The 23,628-nt window shown below is 50.5% G+C and overlaps 1 protein-coding gene across 1 annotated transcript in view; it reads left to right on the forward strand.

The window, feature by feature from the left end:
- Positions 1-2,994: 2,994 nt before the first annotated feature.
- LOC311529646 (arf-GAP with SH3 domain, ANK repeat and PH domain-containing protein 1-like) overlaps positions 2,995-23,628 on the forward strand; it is a gene marked incomplete at its 5' end in the record, with an annotated part of 119,014 nt that continues 98,380 nt past the window's right edge. Inside the window, 2 exons of the mRNA XM_084645775.1 lie at positions 2,995-3,132; positions 23,207-23,279. Of these exons, the coding sequence (XP_084501901.1) occupies positions 2,995-3,132; positions 23,207-23,279 (211 nt within the window). The remainder of the gene's footprint in view (positions 3,133-23,206; positions 23,280-23,628) is intronic.

Raw genomic sequence — 23,628 nt, forward strand, 5'->3', positions numbered from 1 at the left:
AACACATATTAATGGATTTCAGCTTCAGATTGCTGCCTCAAGGCATCCCTGATCCTTATGGCCCCACGCTGCACCCCTCTAATAGCCCTGGTCTCTGGCTGTTCAAATTCAGCCTCCAGGCACTGAGCTTCAGCATTCCAGCCCTAAGTGAAGCTTTCACCCTTCCCTTCATAAATATTATGGAGCGTACAGCACGCTGCTATAAGCATAGGAATATTGTCATCAGCAAGGTCCAGCCTCTCCAAAAGGCAGTGCCAGCAGGCTTTTAAGCGGCCAAAAGCACACTCAACCGTTCTTCTGCACTTGCTCAGCTTGTTGAGCCATTCCTTGCTGCTGTCAAGGTAGCCCGTGTATGGCTTCATAAGCCACGGCATTAAGGGGTTAGGCAGGGTCTCCCAGGATCACAATGGGCATTTTGACACTACTGTGGCTCTCTTGGGTAATGCTGATCGCTAATTTGGCTCCTGAACCACTGAGGTCTGAGTATCACTGCTTTACACTTCTCCTTTCCATTGATGCCCAAGTAGCTTTGCTAATCCATTCTTCCCTTTTAGATTTTGTTATTAGAACTGCCTTTGCACTTTCTTGATAGCACTCTTTGATGTTTTCTTATTGAATATCAGTGTGAGGAGTAGGATGCTGGTAAAAATATTCAGCTTCCTTGTGGAAACCTGTTATCTTCTGTCTGCTTTCTTGTCGGTGTCAGAGAGAGAAACTGGTGTGTGCCAGATTGATTTGGTGGGTTTCAGCAGCCCATCCCTGACTGGCGTAGCCAATCTCCCTGGAGCTGTAGAGTGGAGAATGTCCGGCAGTTTGTTATACAGGGGAGCAGCTCTGGGAAGGGTAGTGTGTGGGTGTCTGGAGTCAGGGGGCAGTGCCAAGGGGCATGGGTGGTGTCTGGGTATACGTCTGCAATGGTGGGGCAGTTTGGAGGATGGTGTCTGCAATGGTGGGGCAGCTCTGTGGAGGTGGGCATGGGCAGCAGTTACTGAAGGCCAGGGCAGGCTAAGCCTCCCTTGACACAGGCCGTGGCCCCACCGCTCATGTTCCCCCAGGAGGCCTGGCCCTGCCCTCCTCCCCGCTCTAAAATCATAGAGCTAGAAGGGATCTTGAGAGGTCATCTAGTCCAGTCCCCTACGCGCATGGCAAGACTAAGTACTCTACCCTGAAGCCAGCCCAGCATGGGCTCAGCTCCATGCTGGTGGCCTTGGGGCTCCTCTAGTCACAGGGTGGGAGGGACGGCCAGCAGACTAGCCTCCCCAAAGGGGGGTTCATTCACCACCCATGGTGGTGCAGGGATGTAACAGAGTCACACTCACCTCTCACAAGCACCCCCTGGCTAAGTGCACGTGTCTGCACTCTCTCTCTACCTGTTTGTGGTGTGTCTTCAGTGACTCAGCCCTCCAGCCAAGGTTCACACACTCTGTCTGTGTGATAAAAGCAAACCAAACCCCTTCCGGGGTATAAGTCCCACAGGGGGCCTATTTCAGCACTCTCTAAGGTCCTTCTATCTGCAGCCCTGTCCTGGAGCTCACTTTTCAATCAGTCCAGCAGGGCCTATCACAGTACCCTGATCCAAACTGTCTCTCAGCCCCTTCTGGGCTCTCTCAAGTTGTCTCTGCTCTTTAAGCAGTCCCAGCCCTGGTGTGGGGCCATGTCCCCCAGGGCTCTCTCCTTGGAGACTCTTCACCTCTCTGGGCCTTTCTAGTCCCAGCTCTTCAGCTGGACCCCTAAAAGAGATCAGTTCCCCTTCTAGGGTGTAACAAAGTCCAGGCCACTTTCCCACTGGCTGGTGGCAGGGACCCAGGCCTGCCCTCTACTCCAGTCCCAGCCCAGGGACCCTATACATAGCAGCCATCCACCATGTCCCTTTAAATACACTGCATTGCTGCTACAATCCCCTGGGCCACCCCCATGGCTCCAGCCCAGTCTTCACCCTTACCTCCGGGCTCTGTCTGGGTGGAGTCCTAGGAGCCAGCCCAGAGCCATCCACACTCCTCCACCTCTGGCACCGCAGCTCTACTTATACTAGCCTGCTGGGCCCTGATTGGCTGCTTCCTGCACAGCTGGTCTAGGCAGCACAGAGGACCTCTCTACTTCCCTTTTCTGGGGCGGGGTGTGGCAGAGCCACCAGGCCTCCAGAAGGGGGCTTCAGGGCCTAGTCCACCCCATCACAGGGTGTCTGGGTTGGAGGGGGCAATGCCACAGTGTGTGGGGATGAATGTGTCTGGGATGGGGGGGTGGGGGGTTCTGGGATGAAGGGCAGGTCTGGGCAGGGTTAGGGTTGCCAGGTGTCTGGTTTTCGACTGGAATGCCTGGTCAAAAAGGGACCCTGGCGGCTCCAGTAAGCACCGCTGACTGGGCCATTAAAAGTCTGGTTGGTGGCGCAGGCAGGCTCCCTATGCGGCTCTGCACGGCTCCCAGAAAGCTGCCAGAATGGGGCAGCTCCGGAGTGTGATGGGAGGTATCAGGGGTAGCTCTGTGTGTGTGGGATGTGTCTGGGAAGGGATGGGATGTGGAGGCAGCCTGGGGTTGCGTGTGTGTGTCTGAGATGGGTGGCTGGTGTGGGCAGCTCCTGGGTGTGTGTGTGTGTGGGGGGTGGATGGGGGTTCTGGGAAGGGAAAGCTCTTGGTTGTGTGTGTGTGTCTGATGGGATGGGGGGCAGTTCTGGGGAGGAGGGCATGTGTCTGGGATGGGCTGGGAAGCAGCTCCAGGATATATATGTGAGTGAGAGAGAGAGAGAGAGAGAGAGAGAATGTGTGCGGACGCGCAGGGTGGCAGCTTTGGGGTGAGGCTAGGCTGGGCAGGGGGATAGCTCCTAGGTGGGGCTGGGCCAGGATATCTGCTCTTGTGTGTTTGTTGCTCTCCCTGCATGAAGCAGCTGCCTTGGCCACTTCCTCCCAGGCTTGCGTGTTCTCAGCAGTTCCCCTTCCTGGAGCCGGACGTTCCACTCCTGCTGGCCAGTCCTTATCACCCACCCGCAGCACCCTGCATATGCCCTTCAGGATGCCGGAGCTCATCTCCATCCAAGACTTCATCTCCCAGACTCTGGAGGATCTGAGCTCCCCAACCACCTCCTCCTTCACCAGCCACATGGGCAAGTGCCGAGGCACCGTCTGCAGCCTGGAGGAGGTGAGGGGGCTGGGGAGGTTCTGCAGCCCACAGGCTAGAGCCGGGGAGGGGGTGCAACGGTGGACAAAGTCCCGCTTCCCTCCTCTCTCCTGCCTTGGAGCACAAACAGCTGGTGGGGTTTGCCAGGGCTCGGCTGATTGCTGCACTTTGCCTGCTGCTGTCTCCAGCCATCTCTCACCTCCCCACCCTTCAGATCTTGACTTCCTCTTCTACAACCTGCTTGTGCCTGCCTGCTGCTTCCCCATTCAGTTTTTCCATTGTGAGGCCTGAACCGAATGTCCTGGCCCCACGGAGTCACTGAGAAAGTTGCTGTGGAATAAGGATTAGCAGCCTGCCCTGGGTCCAACTCTGCCCAGACTAATGGATACAATTAAAGTTGGATACAGGGAAGCAGTAATTTGAAGGAAGATTAGACCAGAGTCATTACAGGGAGGTATTTGCACCACTGTAGTAAAGGCTGTAACTTACTATTTAACAGACAAGTTTTCTAAGAGCTTTTCTTCACCACAGATGTAGAACCTTAGAATTATAGGGTTAAAATGGATTGCAAGGGTCATCTAGTCCAAGGGTTCACACAACAAAATTTTTAGTGACCTCAGAGTGTGGCCACCAACTCTTGCTAGTGGCTGCGCTGACAATTTTTCCTAAAATACTTAATTAACTTTCAGGAAAACAAATAAATATGTGCATATACATGTCCAAACCATTGTCATTTATTTATATAGGATTTTTTTCAGACTCAGTAATGAAAATAATGTACAGTTGTCTCTATTCTTTACTGGACCTAAACAGAATAGAAACACAAATAAGGTGCTTTGCATGTTCTTGTCTTTTTGTTGGTGTCGCTTCTTTTGCTTTTTTTAAACTTGCTAGATGGTAAGTCTGCTGCTGTGAAAAGTGATATTTGTAGGTTTGTTAATATCACTTTTCACAGCAGATTTACTCAGCCCCGGCAAGCCCTGGGACAAATTAAGCCCTGGATGGGGAGGTAGGCAGGGAAGCCGTGGGGCCCAGGGACAATGGCGTGGGTGGTGAGCCTGGGACCAGAGCCAGCTACTGCGTGGATGGAGCCCAAAGCCCTGTGGCCAAAGCCTCCCCTACCCTGCCCCGGGAAAGTGGGGAATTCATCAGCTCCTGCACCTTGCTGGAGGGGGGCAGGGCCCATCACCACTGGTGCCCCTAGGAGAGAGGCCACTGCTCCCCCCCTGCCCAATCACAGCCCAGGAGGCTGTAGCCCCAAGAAAAGCCCCTGGTGACCAATGCAGCCATGGTAACTGCATTTGAGAAATGTTGAATTCTAGTCTAACCTCCTGCAAAGATTCAGGATCTGTTGCATCTAGACCATCCAACACAGAATCACAGATGTAAGCCTCCTTTTGTAAACCTCCAGCGAAGGAGATTCCACAACCTCCCCAGGTGTCTGTTCCATTGTCCGACTGTTCTCACAGGTAGGAAGTTTTTCCTGAGATTCAGTCTAAATCTGCTGAGCTGTAGTTTGAACCCACTGTCTCTTGTCCTGCCCTCTGTGGCAAGGGAGAACAACTTTTCTCCATCTTTTTATGACAGCCTTTCAAGTATTTGAAGACCGCTATCATATTCCCCTTTAATCTCCTCTTTTCCAAACTAGCAGTCAGCCTTTGCTCATATGGCTGCATTCCACCCCTTTGATCATCTTTGGCGCTCTCCTCTGGATTCTTTCTAGTTCCTCTTCATCCTTTTTATACATTAGTGACCAAAACTGGACACAGTGCTCCAGCTGAGGCCAATCAGCGCTGAGCAGAACAGAACCACCACCTCCTGTGATTTGCATGCTATGCCTCTGTTAATGGAACCCAAAATTGTATTTGTGGACTCAGGTTGAAGTTGTGAGCCACCACAACTCCCAGATCCTTCTCAGCAGTGCTGCTGCCAAGCCAGTTTTCCCCCCATTCTGTATTTGTGCATTTGGTTTTTCTTCCCTAAGTGATGAAGTGAAGTGATGAAGTGAGCTGTAGCTCATGAAAGCTCATGCTCAAATAAATTGGTTAGTCTCTAAGGTGCCACAAGTCCTCCTTTTCTTTTTGCGAATACAGACTAACACGGCTGCTACTCTGAAACCTTCCCTAAGTAGATATTCACCCACAAAAGCTTATGCTCCAATAAAGTCTGTCTATAAGGTGCCACAGGACTCTTTGCCACTTTTACAGTTCCGGACTAACACGGCTACCCCTCTGATACTTGACACCTTACATTTATCTTTGCTGAATTTCACTTTTGTTGTCTATAGCCCAGTTCTCCAATTATCATGATCCCTCTGAATCTTAGCTCTATCCTCCAAAGCATTGGCAACCCCCCCATGTTGTGGCACCTGCCGATTTGAGCAGGGGGCTCTCTAGTCCTCTCATTGAGGCCACCTGCATAGCCATGTATTTACTTCCCCACTTTGACACTCCCTACCCTGGCCTTTTCCTTCAAAAGGGAGGATGGACGAGACCACCACTTTCACCCCAAGCTCTTTTATCCTTCTTCCCAGAGCCATGTAGGGTTGCCAACTTTCGAATTGCACAAAACCAAACACCCTTGCCCTACCCCTTCCTGAGGCCCCACCCCTTCTCTGAGGCCCTGCCCCCACTCACTCCATTCCCCCTCCCTAGGGTGACCAGATATCCCGATTTTATAGGGACAGTCCCAATATTTGAGGCTTTGTCTTCTATGGGTGCCTATCACCCCCCACCCTGGTATTGATTTTTCACACTTGCTCTCTGGTCACCCTTCCCCTCCCCCCATGGCTCACTCTCCCCTACCCTCACTCACTTTCACTGGGCTGGGGTGTGGGAGGGGATGAGGGCTCCAGTTGGGGACATGGGCTCTGGAGTGGAGTCAGGGATGTGGGGTTTGGGCTGCGGCTGGGGGCTCTGGGGTGCAGGAGGGGGCTTAGGGTTGGGGCAGGCAGTTCAGGTGTGGGAAGGGGGTGCGGGCTTTGGGAGGATGTTTGGGTGCAGGATGGGGCGTGGCTGGGGGTGGGGGCTCTGGGGTGGAGCCAGGAACGAGGGGTTTGGGGTGCAGGAAGGGGGTCTGGGCTGGAGCTGAGGGATTTAGACTGCAGGAGCAGGCTCCGGGCTGGGGCAGGGGGGTTGGGTGCAGGAGGGGGTGTCGGCTCTGGGGTGCAGCTGGGGGATAAAGGGTTTGGGGTGCAAGATGGGGCTCAGGGGCTGGGACAGGGTGTTGGGGTAAGGGCTTCAGGAGGGAGTTTGGGTGCAGAAGGGGGCTCAGGGCTGGGGTTCAGGAGGGGGTGTGTGGTATGGGCACTGGGAGGGAGTTTGGATGCAGAAGGGGTTCCGACCTGGGGCAGGGGGTTGGGAGGAGGTTCAGGGTGCAGGCTCTGGCCAGGCGGTGCTTACCTCAGGTGGCTCCCAGTCCACAGTGCAACGGGGCTAAGGCAGGCTCCCTGCCTGCCCTGGCTCTGCGTGGGTCCCAGAAGCAGCCGGCATGTCCAGCTTCTAGGCACAGGGGTGGCCAGGTGGCTCTGGCAGTGCCCGCACCTGTGCCTGTAGGTGCCCCCCCCCAGCTCCCATTGGCCACAGATCCCAGCCTATGAGAGCTGTGGAGACCACGCTCAGTGCAGGGGCAGTGTGTAAAGCTTCCCTGATTGCCCCTGCACCTAGTGGCTGCAGGGACACGCTGGCCTCTTCCAGGATCCACATGGAGCCAGGGCAGGCAGGGAGCCTGCCTTAGGCCCGCTGCACCGCTGACCGGACTTTTAGAGCCCGATCAGCGGTACCGTCTGGAGCTGCCAGGGTCCCTTTTTGACCAGGCGTTCCAGTCAAGAACCAGATGCCTGGCAACCCTAGAGGTACGTAATCTGCAGTGATCTACTCAAGGTCATTCTTGGCAGTATTGCTGGTGCCTATGTGGATAGGTAGGAAGGAGCAGTGGTCCAAGGACTTGGAGTCTCGACAGACTCTGTCACAGCCTGAACTCTAGCTCCAGGCAAGCAGCACACACTTTTTGGGATTCCCAGTCTGGGTGGTAGATAGATAACTCTGTCTCCCTTAGGAGGGAGTCCCCAACCACCACCACCTGCCTCCTCCTCTTGGGAGTGGTGGTCATGGAAATCCCATGCCTAGGACAATGTATCCCATGGCTTTGGGTCAACGAGGTCTCCTTCTGACTCCTTCCTCAGATGGGCCTAAAAGTAGTCACTTACCTTGATCTGTGCTGGGGTATATTGGTTCTCCTCCTCCTTCTGGAAGTCACATGCTGATAACTTTCTTCCTTGTTCTTCAGTCCCCTCTACACTGCCCTGTCTGATTCTTCAGCATGCTATGCCCGCAGTACCAAATCCTGACTTCTATCCAGGACATCTACATTTTCTCTGATGCAATGTGCACGCAGGGTCATTACTTGGGTCTCTACTCCTTTAACCTTTTCTTCCAGCATGGGGACCAGCTTGCACTTTGTACAGACAAAGTCACTTCTAAGCTCCAGGACAAAGACAAACATGGCACATCCCATGCAAGTCACAACAGCTAATACTATCCATATTTCCTACCTTGTAGTGTGAGGTATCAAGAGTCTCTTCAGATGCTGTAATTGCTGTCTGCAGAAGCCTGAAAGGCAAAACTGTGTGTGGGCTTTCCCCCTAGGCAAACTCCCTCTGTTTGCTTCTTCTCTTTTCACTGCAAGTCAAGTGGGGCCCCAAGCTTGAGTCCTGTTCACACACATGCAAAACACTTGAGCATGGTGGTGCTGGTTACTGGACTTGGCTGGCCTGTCCAGGGCCAAAGACTACGGTCCAAGTTGGGCCTTGATTACACTTACAGCACTGCAGACTCAACGCTTAGTGAAGTTGCTGCCTAGGACGGGAGGGCTTTGCCCATTGGCACAGGTACTCCACCTCTCAGAGGGGGAGATGTGTTGACAGGAGAAGCCCTCCCACAGACACAGTGCTGTTCACATCGGGAGTTCAGACAGTAGAACTGCGTCGGTCCGGGGTGTTTTGCACCCCCCTGAGCAAAGTAGTTATAATGTCGTACGTTCGTAGCCCAGACCAGGGTTTACACACAAGGCAGCAGCAGCAAATACAATCATTCTGTACAGCTCCCATGGTATTCGGCAGTGAGGCTGCTCTCACTCAAGCTCAGCTAACTCCAGAGGAAATCACTTATGTGAGTTAACACTACAGTAAAGACATAGTCTTGGTGCTCAGAAACCCATATGCTTAGATGGTTTCGCTTGAAAGTTGCTGTGCCCCAGGGGTGGAATCTGAGATTGGAGGTAGTTTGAGGCAGGGGTTCTCCAGATACTCCCCCCAAAATAATGGGTCATCAATATTTTACTGTTTTTATTACTTTTTGTGCACACTTGGCACTCAGAGGATAGCTCTGATCCTCCTCAGACTCGCATCACCCACTGGGGTTTGATCTCAGAGGTACCCACTGGCCCTTTGGCGAAACAGACGCTATTCACTGTAAAAGTTGGCTCTACAACGTGACTCAAACATTGACACGTGCAGCAGGACTGAGCCGGTGCTGCAAGCCAGCATGTTTGACAGCCTAATATTAGAGTGAGTGGGTGGCTCAAGGGGCCATGCTCTGGCTGTTGACCCTGAACATCCCCTACGTATTGCGAGTTTGAGTCCTGCCTTGGGCACATTAGTTGCTCTTGCCTGTATTCCTTCTGGAAGGCTTGTTCTCTTCCTGGTTTAAGAGCGGATATTTCAAAGTTCTCTGAACAGATTCAGATGCTACTTTAGAAGAATTGTCAAGGAAAGTAGCATTAATTAAATAGAAGGAAGACGAAACCGTATTATGGTAATATAATCACACCACTTCCTTCCCAACAATTTCCTGACTAAGGGGGCTGATTATAACCAAAGAAAAGCAAGCAGCTGCAACATTGCATCAATGTCAGCAGGATCAAGGGGGTGTTGCTGAGCAACGGGAAATGAACCCATAATAGACAGCTGTATTCTAAGGACTGGTGTAAGGTCAAATGCTGTGTCAGGATAGTGCCATCAGTCAAAACCATAACTTATATTTTTCATGAAAAACAAACAGAAAACAAATTTCAGCTTTCTACAACAATTCACTGACACAAACCCAGGAATCATACGTCTCTATTTCACCATCAAAGTGCTGTAGTTCCCATGACCTTCCCCCACAGAGTAAGCCTCTTTGGCTTCAGTGCTTCCTGGGACCCCAACTTCTGCAGTCAGCAGTGACTCTCAGCCAGTGTTGTAAAACAGAAAGGTTTTTAGTCACCTGGAACACAGGATAGAACAGTTCTTTGTTAGCTGTAACTTTCTGGTTTCTGTGCTAAGTACATCTTGGTCAGGCCCAGAGCCTTGGCTTTCTCCCCAGAGACACAAACCAGGAGAGGATCCCGCTTCCAGCAGCCCATCCTCAGTCATGTCCATTTGCTCCTCCTCTGCCGTTGTTGTCTTTCCCGGGCAAAAACCTGGCCTCCACCTCAACTCTTTGTTCTCTAACACATTGCAACTGGCTGGCTTCTTACAGAGGTGCCCCCCCCCCATCAGTTGCCTAGGTTACAAAGCATCTGGCCATTGTCTGGGTCCAGGCAGCCAGGCGATAATCATACCTGGTCCTCTGTGTCTCTACAAATATTAAGCCACCTTTCCCTCCACCTAGGTAAACATGCAGCACATGCAGAAAACTGAGGAGAACACAGTATTCATACAAAACATTAAGAAAATCCCCACGTTGTCACAAAGGCATAAATTTTTAAAGAGGAGTAATTAACCATTGGAACTATTTACAAAGGGTCACGGTGGATTCTCCAGCAAATTACAAATTTTCAGTCAAGATTGGATGTTTTTCTACAAGATCTGCTCTAGGAATTATTGTGGGGGGAAGAGCCTTGGCCTGTGTTATACAAAAGTCAGACTAGATGATCACAGTGATCTGGCCTTGGAATCTATTAATCAAATCTGCCAATGTCTGTGCCCAGCACAGCTCCAAATAGCACTTATCATCCTGTCTGGTGGCCCCCCACAGTGCTTTGGGCAGCACCACTGAATCAAGGAATACAGAGGCTGACAGAGGGGTAAGGGACAGGGATCTCACTGGGGGACTCCGCAGGGCAGGGATCAGAGAGGGCAGAGGTAGTTTTTCGCATGTGAATCCCTATAGGATTTAAATAGTGCCCTTTAAGATGCTGAGCTTGGCACTGAAATACTGACCAGCACTCCTACTTGCTGTGCATGCTTTGAGTGGAGGTCTGCAGCCCTGTGTTCCTGTATAGGCATCATTCTATCTTATGGTCTCTGTAACGGCACCTCCCGCTGGTTGCTCCAGGAATTACCTCTTTTCAGCTGTGGAGCACCCTCCGCACACCGTGTCTCACTCATTGTCTGCTCTGCTGGTTTGGGACCCGCATTGCTCCCCACTCAGCGGCATCCTCTTCAGGGCGCTACTTATTTCTCACCCCCCTTCCAGGGGTCACAGCAATCCTTTGGCTTGCACCCACCACAGGGGCTAACCACAACCTGAAGTTTAGCCCCTCACTTCAGGGGCAATTTGCAGTCTGTATTGGCCACGCTCCTCTATGACCAGGTGCAGTGCAAGGGGGGGACCCAGGCCCACCAACTACTCTGGGTCCTGACCCAGGGACTCTCTAGCAGCAACCTCTCTGCCCTCCTTCTCTCCCCTTGTCTGCCTATCATCCCTGGGCCACTTCCCCTTGGCCCTTACACCTTCTTGGCCCTTTCTGGCAGGGGCCTACAGCCTAGCAGGTAACAGGCCAGAGCTCACCCTCCGCTCCCCTGAACCTGCCCAGCACTGCTCTAGCAAAGGTGCTATCCCTAGGAGCCCGTCCTCCTCCCTGCTTATCAGGGAGAGACTCTCCCCTGCTCTGCAGGGCAGCTCCTTAGATCTGGGCTGCCCCAGCAGCTGCCTCCTGTTTGGCTCCTAACAAGCCTCGCCCCTAATTAGCAGCAGGTTTCCACAGCCTCCCTGGCTGCTTCTGCCCCAAACCCTGCTGGAGTGAGTCACCTGCACCACTACAGTCTCCCCTGAGCTCATTCTCACATCAGTCCCCTTACCCTTTTCCAGTGGTACTGACCTTGCTTATTAGCACGGGACATGGTGCAATTTCCTTGTGTTGCTTCATTCTCAACTGTCACTCCTTGTAGCTCCATCCAAAGCCAGAATCTCTCATTTAAAACAGAGCTGCTAGGTCAGGAAATTGTGGTTATGGAAAATGTTGTTTACTGCTGAGCCCAGGCCTAGGTCTCTGCAGTCATTAAGGAAAAAAAGGTAACTAGAAAACCAGTGGGGTTATGCCCCTCTGTGCTGCTTTATGGTACATCAGGAGGAGGGCCTGGAAGTGCTGGTTTTTGCTTTAACATGATTTTTACAGCTTGTTTTTACCTTAGAAAGGTCAGGAAGGCGACCACTAGCTAGTCTCTCCTGGTTTTGCTGGGGGCTTCTCAGTGCCAGGGTGGTAGGGTGGGAAGGCTCAGTAATGTGGCCATTGGGCTTAATGGAAATGTGCATTTTTTAATATATGCATCTTGCACTCTAGAGCACATTTAAAAATTGAAATACAATGGTGAGAAGGTTGGAGCTGGGGGGGGGGGGAGAGTTGCAGAGATGGTGCTTGACATGAAGCATAAGTTATTAAAATAACATCCACTCTCCAGATTCATAGATTTCAAGGCCCAAAGGGACCACTGTGATCATCTAGTCCGACTTCGTATATAACACAGGCCAGAGAACAGCCCCAGAATAATTCCTAGAGTACATCTTGTAGAAAAACATCCAATCTGGATTTAAAAATTCTCAGTGATGGAGAATCTACCACAGTCCTTGGTAAATTAGTCCAGTGGTTAATTACTCTCTCTGTCAAAAAAGTACATCTTATTTCCAGTCTGAATGTGATTAGCTTCAACTTCCAGCCATTGGATGGTGTTATATCTTTCTCTGCTAGATTGAAGAGCCCATTATTAAATATTTGTTCTCCATCTAGGTACTGATAGAATGTAATCAAGTCACTCCTTAACCTTCTCTTTGTTAGACTCAAAGAGCTCAATCTATTTAGTCTATCACCGTAAGGCAGGTTTTCTAATTCTTTACTCATTTTCATGGCTCTTCTGTGAACCCCGTCCAATTTTTCAACATCCTTCTTGAACTGTGGGCACCAGAACTGGACCCAATATTCTAGCAACAGTTGCAGCGGTGCCAAATACAGAAGTAAAATAACCTCACTAGACTACTACTTGAGATTCCCCTCTTTATACATCCCAGGATGTCATTAGCCCTTTTGGCCACAGTGTCTCACTGGGAATGCAAGCTCAGCTGATTTTCCACCACACCCCCCAAATCTCTATCCTGGGAAGCAGTGACTCTGCAAGAGTCCCCCATCCTATAAGTATGGCCTATGTTCTTTGTTCCCAGATGTATACATTTACACTTAGCTGTACAAAAAACATCATCCAGCTGAGTGCTTTACAAGCACAACCCTTAGGTCAGTATCATAGTCCCTGTTTTACAAGTGGGGGGAAACTGAGGCAGACAGCGGGAAGTGGCTTGCCCAAGGTCACACTGGGCATCTGTGTATAGAACTTCAAACAATGTGTGTTACGAACTTGCATTTAGCTGTAGGTATATCTAGGAACAAAGAATGCTGGCTGCACATACAAGCTGGAGACAGTATTCTGAATAGGATTTGCAGTCATGGCAGAAAACAACCAGACAGGAGCTCCCTGTGCGACACTTTGTACCAGAAGGCAAATGTGATCCTTGGCTATATAGACGTAGGAATATTGAGTGGGAGTTGGGAGGTGATGTTATCTCTCTACAGAGTGATGGTCAGACAGTTCGTGGATACAGCATCCAGTTCTGGTGCCCGCACTTTAAACAGGATATTGAAAAATGGGAACAGTTGTGGAGAAGAGCTACAAGAATGATTTAGGGGCTGGAAATGCTGGCTTACAGTGAGATATGAAAGGAGCTCAGTCTGTCTAGTTTCTTGAAGAGAAAGTTAAGCAGAAACCTGACCAGGTCCATCAGTACCTACCCAAGCACAAGTCTGACTGCTCTTTAATCCGGCAGACAATGCGGAAAAAAATCCAGTGGCTGGAAAGTGAAGTTTGACCATTTAAAATTGAAAATAAGGTGCACATTTTGAACAGAGAGGTGATTAACCACTGGAGCAATCTACCATGGGATGGCTCTCTACAATGTATGCACTAGGGGAAAGTTCTCTGGCCTGTGCTCTGGAGGAGGTCAGATTAGATGATCACAATGGTCCCTTCTGGCCTTAATATCTAGGAATCTGAAGGCAGAGTCTGAGCCAGGCATAAGTGATCTGAGAAACAGCCAGAGCCTCCCCACCCTTTCTACCTTGGCATTGAGGGCATGTTCTCCAAAGTATCAAGGGAGACAACTTCTCTGGAACCAAGGGTGATAACAAGTAGCCCCAGGAGTTGTTGGTACAAACAAGGGCATTGGAGGGGGGTGGGTCTGTGAGATGGTGCAAGTGTTGTGGTTTGGGTCTCGTGGCTTCACAGTGCAGGACCCTGCCCTGTGAGAATACTGCATCTCATAAGAATACAAGAATGGCCATATTGGGTCAGACCAATAGTCCACACAGCCTAGTATCTTGTCTTCTGACAGTGGCTGGTGCCAGATGCTTCAGAGGGCATGAGCAAAACAGAACAGCATAGTTCTCAAGTGATCCAGTCCCAGCTTCTGGCACTCAAAGGTTTAGAGACACCCAGAGCATAGGGTTGTGTCTCTGACCAGCTTGGCTAATAGCCCCTGATGGACATATCTCAGTCTTTCTTTTTAACCCAGTTATACTTTTGGCCTTCACAACATCCCCTGGCAACAAGTTCCACAGGTTGATTGTTTCATATGAAGTACTTTCTTTATGTTAGTTTAAACTTGCTGCCTATTAATTTCATTGGGTGACACCCTCCCCAGTTTGTGTGTTATGTGAAGGGGTAAATAACACTTTCTCCACACCATTCCTGATTTTATAGACCTCTGTCAAATCCCTCCTCAGTTGTTTCTTTTCTAAGATGAACAGCCCCAGACTTTCTAATCTCTCCTCATATGGAAGCTGTTTTGTACTCATAATAATTTTTGTAGCCCTTCTCTGTACTTTTTTCAATTCTAATATATCTCTTTTGAGATGGGGCAAACGCATCTGCACCCAGTATTCAAGGTGTGTGTGTACCATGAATTCATATCATGGCATTATGATATGTTCTGTTTTCTTATCTATCCCTTTCCTAATGGTTCCTAACATCTGGTTAGCTTTTTTGACTGCCGCTGCACTTTGAGCAGATGTTTTCAGAGAACTATCCACCATGACTCCAAGATCTCTTTCTTGAGTGGTAACAGCTAATTTAGATCCCCTCATTTTGTGTGAATAGTTGGGATCATGTTTTCCAATGTGCATTACTTTGCACTTATCAACATTAAATTTCATCTGCCATTTTGTTGCCCAGTCACCCAGTTTTGTGAGATCCTTTTGTAACTCTTCACAGTCAGATTTGGACTTAACTCTTTTGAGTAATATTGTATAGTCTGCAAACTTTGCCACCTCACTGTTTACCCCTTTTTCCAGATCATTTATGAATATGTTGAACAGCACTGGTTCCAGTACAGAACCCTGGGGGACCCTGCTATTTACCTCTCTACACTGTGAAAACTGGCCATTTATCCCTACCCTTTGTTTCCTGTCTTTTAACCAGTTACTGATCCAGGAGAGGACCTTCCCTCTTATCCCATGACTGCTTACTTAACTTAAAAGCCTTCAGTGAGGGATCTTGTCTAAGGCTTCTGACAGTCCACATACACTATATCCACTGGATCACCCTAGTCCACTCAAATAAATTTGAATAGAATTCTCTGAAAATTACTTTTTTTTGTGGGCCTTCCTTGATGCCAAGGAAGTTGGTGATGGCACAAGTGTCCAGGGGGAATCGCTGTGCTGCCTGGCTTCAAGCTGTTTCACCCCAAGAATGGTAAATTTGGCCTCTTCCCTAAGGAAGACTCTCAGGCTTCTGCATGAGCCCAAGGAATGAGGAGTAAATTTGTGTGCCTTTCCCAGAGGGAGTGACTGTCACTGCATGAGAATGGGTCAGAACTATTGTGACGAGGTGTCACCCCCGGGGTGCAGTCTGAGAGCTAGGGGAACCGCTGCGCCCCTCTAACCAGCCTGTTGGGTCATCCCTTCTCACCCTACTTTGTTGGTGATTTAGCATCTCCAGGCCCTGCTACCACCCAACACAACAGCAGGTGGCGCCACACACCCAAATAAGCTACCTGAGTGCTTACCTAAGCCACTCACAGACAGGCAAGAGACAACAGCCAATTTCCCAGCTTCCCAGGCTCGCACCCCGCACTGGAGTATAAACCCAAAATTATATCATTTTGCATTGCACAGGGGTCTGTACAATGTAAGCTCATAAATAGTTCACCCCTCTCTCAATGTGGAGAGGAGAATACACACTTGTGTTAACCAAGCTGAGATTTTCCCTTGAAACTTCACTTAAAGGCACACTGGTTTAGATTAAAACATAAAACAAGTTTATTAACTACCGAAAGGTAGTTTTAAGTTATTATAAGTGATAGCAAACAGATTAAAGTAGATTACTTAGTAAATAAACAAAACCGCAAACTAAGCCTAAAATACTAGAAAGATTGGATATGAATTAGCAATCTCTCCCCATGGCTGAAGATACAAGCAGGCTGGCAGATTCTCAAGGAACAAGCTGCACTTGCTTTGCAGCTTGGGCTCCCCACCCCATTTCCAAGTCCTTGTCTTTCAGAGCTTCTCTCAGGTGTTGAGATGTGGGGGAGTGAAAAACAATAGATGATGTCACTCCCGGCTTTATATAGCTTTTCCAGATGGCGAGAACCCTTTGTTTCAAACTTGGTTCCGAGACCAGTTTGTGAAAAAATACAGCTACCCAAAATGGAGATCAGTGTCATGTGATCTGGTCACATGCCCTAGTATACATTGTGTTAGAGGGCTTTCCCTTCACCCTCTCCCCTGATTCTTGTCACGCAGACAGAAAGCAGAAGACCAGAAGTCCAAAGTGCAGGATTATTGGGATTATTCGGATTATTTTCCAGCAAGCCTGTGTCCCATAACTCTGATGCCGCAGAGCCTTGTTTCCCAGTGTTCCCTCTCCCCCTCCTCAGCAGGCATAATTATATCTGAAATGCACATCCACAGTCCCACCCCTTATAACTTAGCATCCAGTTTTGGGTCTGGGGTCTTCGTCTCAACTCTTTTGTAACCCATGGGAGGGGTAAGGAGTGAGGTTGTCCTACAGTCAGGGACAGGCATTTCTTTGGTCTTTTAGTGTTTTATACCTTCCCCCCAATTGCCCTTTGCCCCTCCCGATGGTTGCTTAACTTTGCCTTGAGATAGGGGTTGAGGCAATCTTAAAGTGTCTTGAGATAGGGGTTGAGGCAATCTTAAAGTGTGCATTCAAGTAACACGTTAACCGCTCTTATCTGTTTCCATTGTACTAACAAACCCATCTGACTAGGCAGAAGCAATATACATAGTCTTTTGTTCTTTGTTTACACATATTAGTATAAGATATAAGAGTATCAAAAAGTCAAACCCAAAATTCTATCCCAGGCTAACAGACTAACAGACAGTCATAGCAGCTGTTACTCATAGGCTGTCTCCAGTGTTCTCAGGAAGGCTCACCAGGTGGGGGATAAGCTTCTCCTAAGGCCTGTTGTTTCCTCTGATGGCCCATTAACTTGAACAGACCCTTCCCAAACAGCTATCTAGACTGGAAGCATCTTACCTACAGATGATGTCACTCAGGTGTAACTACATTTGCAATACAGCTACATAGTCAATATTCATAACTTTAGATACAAAAATGATACATACATACAAATAAGATAATTGTAGTCGGCAAATCCTAACTTTTACAATGACACCACACATGATATTTTTCTTAGGTACTGTCATCCTGACCTTATCTTTTAGGAGGGGTCGGTGTGTTCCTGTTATCCCGGGGGAATGTTTTTGTACCATCCCTGATATCGGGATATGTTTGTGGGAGTACTCTGTTCCTAGCACTTCTTAGGAATGTGTATTTCTGTAATATCAGCCCTGTTCTTGCCAGATTCTATGAGCAGGTCCTGCCTCATACCAGGTCTCTGATACAAGGGCTTATGTCTCAGGCTTTCTTCCTACATTCCCCTGCTTTTTGTCTTTTTATGGGGAGGATGTTTACCCATTGTCCTGGAAAAGCATAATGCATGGACTGAAGATGGCCCAGTGGGCTAAACACTGTTATGTGGCCACCTTACATCTTCCTACTACAGACAGAAGGTGTAAATTTTTAACAGTCAGGGTAATTAGCCATTGAGTCCATTTACCAAGGATCCTGGTGGATTCTCCATCACTGACCATTTTTAAATCAAGACTTAATGGTTTTCTAACAGATCTGCTTGAGGAATTATTTTGGGTGGGTCTCTGGCCTGTGTTCTACAGTCCTATTAATTAGTCATTAAACATGGAACAGCATCACTTTCCCCCCATGCTATACAGTTCAGTGTCAGGTAGGAAAGGCATCAGATGGTGGCTACAGCACTATTGGATCCCCTACCAGGACAGTTGGGTGAAGGCAAGAAAAATCAAGCTCCTGCAATAGTCTCTTTAGTCTCGCACATTGCGAGTGAGTGGGACTCTCCTGGGGGGGGGGGGGATTAATTTTACAATTGTGTTTAGAATCTCTCCCTGGTGAGGTGAAGGGTATTTGAATCACACATTCCATCTCCCACATTCAAACTGTTGCACCTCCTGGCCTTCTCCTGGTGCCTGCTTGGGCCTTGCAATGAAAATAAGCAAGTGAGCAAAGGATGGGGAGAGCGAGCGACAGAGGGAGGGGGGATGGAGTGAACAGGGGCAGGGCCTCAGGGAAGGGGTGGGGCAAGGGTGTTTAGTTTCCTGCTATTAGAAAGTTGGCAACCCTACTCCCTGCCCTCTGTGGGGACTGGCCTGGGGCCCACTACACCCCCCTAGATGTTCCTCCACACACCCTATGGGGGTGTGCCCCACAATCTGGAGATCTGTGCTATAGATTTTGTAGATAGCCTTCAATTACACTGTGTGCAGCTGGAGCACCTTGGTCTCAAACAGCGGAAGCATTCGCCTTTTCTTTCTTAGGGCTAGTCTGTGATGGCGAACGGTGCCTTATTGCTTCCTCCAAAGGCAGTAGGCCTGCCTCAGGGCCCAGACCCCGCACGGGTGAGCTCTTCAGGCCTGTCCTTAGTGCAGTGGGGCCCTGGCCAGGCTGGACTCTCAGAGCTCTCTCAAGGGAGTAGTTCGTTACAAGTATCATAAAGAATAAAAGATCTCAGTTTGGCCCTAAGATACCCATGAGAGATGGGAAGCGGACCCTGAGAAGCAGATAGGGGGCCAGGAAACAGAGGAGTCTCTTTCCAGCCCTCTTGCCTGCCACAGGTCCTCCACCTGTCAGCTGCACTGCAGCCAACCCCATAAGTGTAAAAATCATGAGACTGGTCCCAAATCATTGGTTTTTTCACCTGATTTCTGCTTTGTGAACTGCCTGACCCCTTGGGTCTGTGTGAGACGGTCACAGGTGTGACCCGCCCCCACCATGTGTGTGTGAGACGGTCACAGGTGTGACCCGCCCCCACCATGTGTGTGTGAGATGGTCACAGGTGTGACCCGCCCCCACCATGTGTGTGTGAGATGGTCACAGGTGTGACCCGCCCCCACCATGTGTATGAGAGATGGTCACAGGTGTGACCCATCCCCACCATGTGTATGAGAGATGGTCACAGGTGTGACCCGCCCCCACCATGTGTGTGTGAGATGATCACAGGTGTGACCCATCCCCACCATGTGTGTGTGAGATGGTCACAGGTGTGAATGCCCCTGTGTGTGTGTGAGATGATCACAGGTGTGCACCACTCCCCCACTCCCTCATAGGTATGAGACGATCACAGGGCATGAACTCTCCGCTCCTGTGTGTGCGTGAGAAAGAGACAATCACAGGGTGTGAACTCCCTACGGTTACCAACTTTCTAACTGCACAAAACTGAACACCCTTGCCCCACCCCCTCCTCACCCCTACCCTGAGGACCCACCCCACCTATTCTCTGAGGCCCCGCCTCCACTCACTCCAGCACCCCCCCCCCCCGCTTGCTCTCCTCCACTCTCATTCACTTTCACGGGGCTGGGCAGGGGGTTGGGGTGTGGGAGGAGTGAGGGCTCCAGCTGGAGGTGTGGGCTTCAGGGTGGGGCCAGAAATGAGGGGCTCAGGGTGTGGTAAGGGGCTCCAGGCTCCAGCTGTGGGTGCAGGCTCTGGGGTAGAGCTGGGGATGAGGAGTTTGCGGTGCAGAAGGGGCCTCTGGGTGGACGAGGGGTTTGGAGTGTGGGAGGGGGTTCCGACCTAGGGCGGGGGTGAGGGTTTGGGTGGGGGTGTGGGGTCTGGGAGGGAGTTAGGGTGCAGGAGGGGGTTCAGACCTGGGGCAGGGGGTTCAGGGTGCAGGGTCAAGCTTGGCGGCGCTTACCTCAGGCAGCTCCCGGTCGGCGGTGTAGCAGGGCTAAGGCAGTCTCCCTGCCTGCCTGGCTCTGCACTGCTCCTGGAAGCAGCCACCATGTCTGGTCCCTATGCGGAGACACAGCCAGGAGGCTCTGCACAGTTTACGCTGCCAGCGCTGTGGCCAGGGGGAGCTGCAGAGCCAGCACGGGGGGGCGGGAGCAGCACACAGGGTTTTCCTGATTGTCCCTGCTCCTAGGGGCCACAGGGGCATGCCAGCCACTTCCAGGGAGCTGCACAAAGCCAGGGCAGGTGGGTGTAGTAGGAAGAGAGGCTGAGACATGAGCCCTTATATCAGAGGCCTGCTGTGAGGCAGGACCTGCTCAGAGAATCTGGCAAGACCAGGGCTGATATTACACATTCCTAAGTAGCACTAAGCACAGAGTGTTCTCACAAATACATCCTGATATCAAGTGGTACCAGAACATCCCAATATCAGGGATGATACAGAAACATTCCCCAAGGACAACAGGAACACACTGACCCCTTCTAAAAGATAAAGTCAGGATAACAGTATGTAATAAATATGTTTTAATTGAACCAATATGTACAAGGTGATAACTAGCCACATCAGGGAGCAGTAATTATGTCAGAGACAGTACCTAATTTGTTTGTATCAGGGTATAAAGATGTATCTCAGAGGGAGCATCTTTGTCCTGCCAAGGGGGGAATGGAAAGTCCCGCCATTCACTGAGCTGCATTCATTGTCATAGAATCATAGACGATGAGGGTTGGAAGGGACCTCAGGGGGTCATCTAGTCCAACCCCCTGCTCAAAGCAGGACCAACCCCAACTAAATCATCCCAGCCAGGGCTTTGTCAAGCCGGGCCTTAAAAACCGTGGGGCCTGGGCTGGGGATGGGTCCTGGGCTGGCTGAGCTGTGGTGGGGCCTAGGCTGAAAGAGCCTAGATTGGTGGCGGGTCAGGGACCTGCCAACAATGAAAAGAGGCTGGACTTGCCAGTGGACTTGCTGACCCTGGCTGTGCCTGTATTCTCTGGGAACAGCTCTCCTGGTGCTTGCATAGCATGTGCCAGCCCCGCTGGTGATGGACACTGGCTGCTCTGGGTCTGGAAAGCCACCCTTCCGGCTGGCCTTACCCCTGGGGCATTGCGTCTGGGAAACCTCCCTCCATTGTGCATCTTGGTCACAGGCACTCACCACAGTTGGGTCAATTCCTGTGCCACTTCAGTTTGCTTCAAGCAGCCCTAGGAATTAAAATAGAGAGGGGTCTGTGCCCTTTCCCTTCTTCTCCGGTGATGTGTAAGGTGGCCTTGAACTCAGCAGCTCTCTCTTAGGTACTTTTCTGGCCCCCATGGGTGTAATATCTGAGCACCTCAGAGCCTTCGGAAATTAGAAAACAGGTTTTACGGTGACTGACTCAAGGAGCTCAAACTAGTTCGTTTGACAAAGAGAAGGTTTAGGGGTGACTTGATACAGTCTGTAAATAGCTACATGGGGAACAAGTATTTGATAATGGGCTCTTCAGTCTAGCAGAGAGAGGTCTGACACAATCCACTGGCTGGAAGTTGAAGCTAATCACATTCAGATCGGAACTAAGGTGTACATTTGTTAGAATAATGAACCAGCGGAACAGCTTCCTAAGGGTTGTGGTGTATTCGCCATTACTGGCAATCTTTAAATAGTGATTGGATGTTTTTCTATAAGATCTGCTGAGTTCAACCTCAGCCATAGGATTTAGAACAGGAGTAATTAATGCAGGGACGCCATGTGGTGTGCAGGAAGTCAGACTCAATGGCCTTAAAATCCATTAATCTAATGTGTCCTCACCCACCCCTGTGGGGCAGTGCCCCCTCCCCATGGTACCATCAGGGAGCAGAGGCACAGAGAGATGGGTGACTTGTCCAAGTCACCCAGGAAGGCTGGGGTGGAACAAGGCACCTTAATGCTGCCCTGCAATAGCCATACAATTATCATTAAGGCAGTGTGAGTTTTGTGGGCCTAGTTTAGATTACACTGATTTAAAGACACCATCATTTTTCCTCTCATGGTGTATCCTGACCCTCATGTCTTGAACCCAGGTCTGTAGGGGAGGCCCCAACCCTCCACTCGGCAATGGAGCTGGCTAGCACTTACCTGGGACCCATGAAGCCCAGCCCCAGTGTGAGGCTCCACCCCTGAGGTCCAATTGGTAGAGTCCCATGGTGGCTGATTAGCCACTGGCCCTGCTGAAGCTGGCAGGGAGCTGTCTGAGCCACTGGGCTCCACCCTGCTCTGGACTGTGTGCCTTGTGGTCCCTGCTCCCGCAGCTTCATTCCTGGCATCCGACCTGGCTTGACTTCTGGCATCTGACGTGTGGTTTCTGAGTCCAGTTTGCCTCTGACCCTCTGGTATCCTAACCTGGCCTGACTCATGGTTCGAATCTCCAGTTTGTCTCCTGCAGCGGACTCTGGCTCTGATTTCTAGGTCTGGCCACCCATGCCCTGGCTGTAACATGGCAGAATTAGGGTCTGTGGGTGCTCTACCCTTTCTTACCTTAACAGATTGGGATTTAGAATCATAGAATATCAAGGTTGGAAGGGACCTCAGGAGGTCATCTAGTCCAACCCCCTGCTCAAAGCAGGACCAATCCCCAATTTTTGCCCCAGATCCCCTCAAGGATTGAACTCACAACCCTGGGTTTAGCAGGCCAATGGTCAAACCACTGAGCTATTCCTGCCCCCCATTTCTGGGAAGTGTAACCTTAACTCTGAATTGCTTGGGTTTGCAATACTTAGTTTAGAGCTATTTACAGTGTCTTAACCATCATTTTGTCATACGTTACCCAGGCAGTTGTAATCTGGCACTGGAGTGTGGGACTTTGCTACCTTAATAACGTAGTTGGATCATGGGCTGAGATGGCCAAAAGTGCCTGCAGGAGTTGGGTGCTCAACCCAACTCCCAGTGCAGTGAGCTTTGGGCACTGAGGGCTAGATCCAACACTTAGGCACTGCTGAGATCGTCCAAACCCTCACTCAGCTGCCACCTAAATTCCCTAGGCCCCTAAGTTTTTGCAGCTGGGCAAGTGGAAGCTGCCACATCCGGATACTGTGTGCTCTGAGCAGGCCTAAACCCTCGCAAAAGACAGCTGTGGGTTAGCGGGTCAGGGGTTTTGGGGGTGGGCTGGCTGGTGTGGGTGTCCCAGAATACCCACAGGCCACAGATAAGGCCTTTTGTGGGTCTAGTCGTGATTGTTGAAAGCCCCAGCAGCAGCGGATTGTGTGTAAAGAGGGGAAAGAGCAGGGTATGAGCAACAACTGGGCTGTTGGTTACTAAGGCTCCTTGTAGCAGCTTCCCTCAAACCGAGCAGGAGGGACAAATGAGCAGAGGCTGGGCAGGGCAGTGTGTGGTGCTTGTGCCCTGGGGTGTGCTGGCTGGTGCCGATAGGCTGTATAAACCAACCCGCTTCCTGGCTGTGTAGCCCATCTGCAACATGGCTGCGTCTAGTCTCATGTTTACTAGTCTCATGTTTAGAGGGTTTGGCAGGAAGAAACCTACAAAACCTCTTTTGTTGTTCCTAGGCCTTGGATTCTGATCGAGCTGTACTGCAGAAAATGAGGAAAGCCACCAAAGCAGAGCATGCTTCTGGACAAGGTCAGAGCAGAGCCGGAGACCCAGAGTGGGCCAGGGGGAGGGAGGCTTGTCTGTTGGGCTGGAGAGTGGGCAGGGGGAGCTGGGGTTTTGGAGACATGCCCCCATGTTTGTGCCTGTTTCTGGGTATGTTGGAACCCCTCCAATTGCAGGGGAGTCCCCCAGTCCTGCCGCTCTCTCCACGCTCCTCACTGCCATCTGCTATCCAGCCCTGAGCCCTCCTCCCAGCTTTGCAGTGGACATCAGGGCTGGCCTCAGACCCTTTCTGCCCTCCTCACAGAAACCCTGCACTGAGCACTGGGCATGAGTGGGAAATGGGGCAGGTCAGGCCAGGCTGTGCCCTTGTGAGCAC

The sequence above is a fragment of the Lepidochelys olivacea genome (genome assembly GCF_965140295.1).
Source record: "Lepidochelys olivacea isolate rLepOli2 genome assembly, chromosome: 13".
Classification (NCBI taxonomy): domain Eukaryota; kingdom Metazoa; phylum Chordata; order Testudines; family Cheloniidae; genus Lepidochelys; species Lepidochelys olivacea.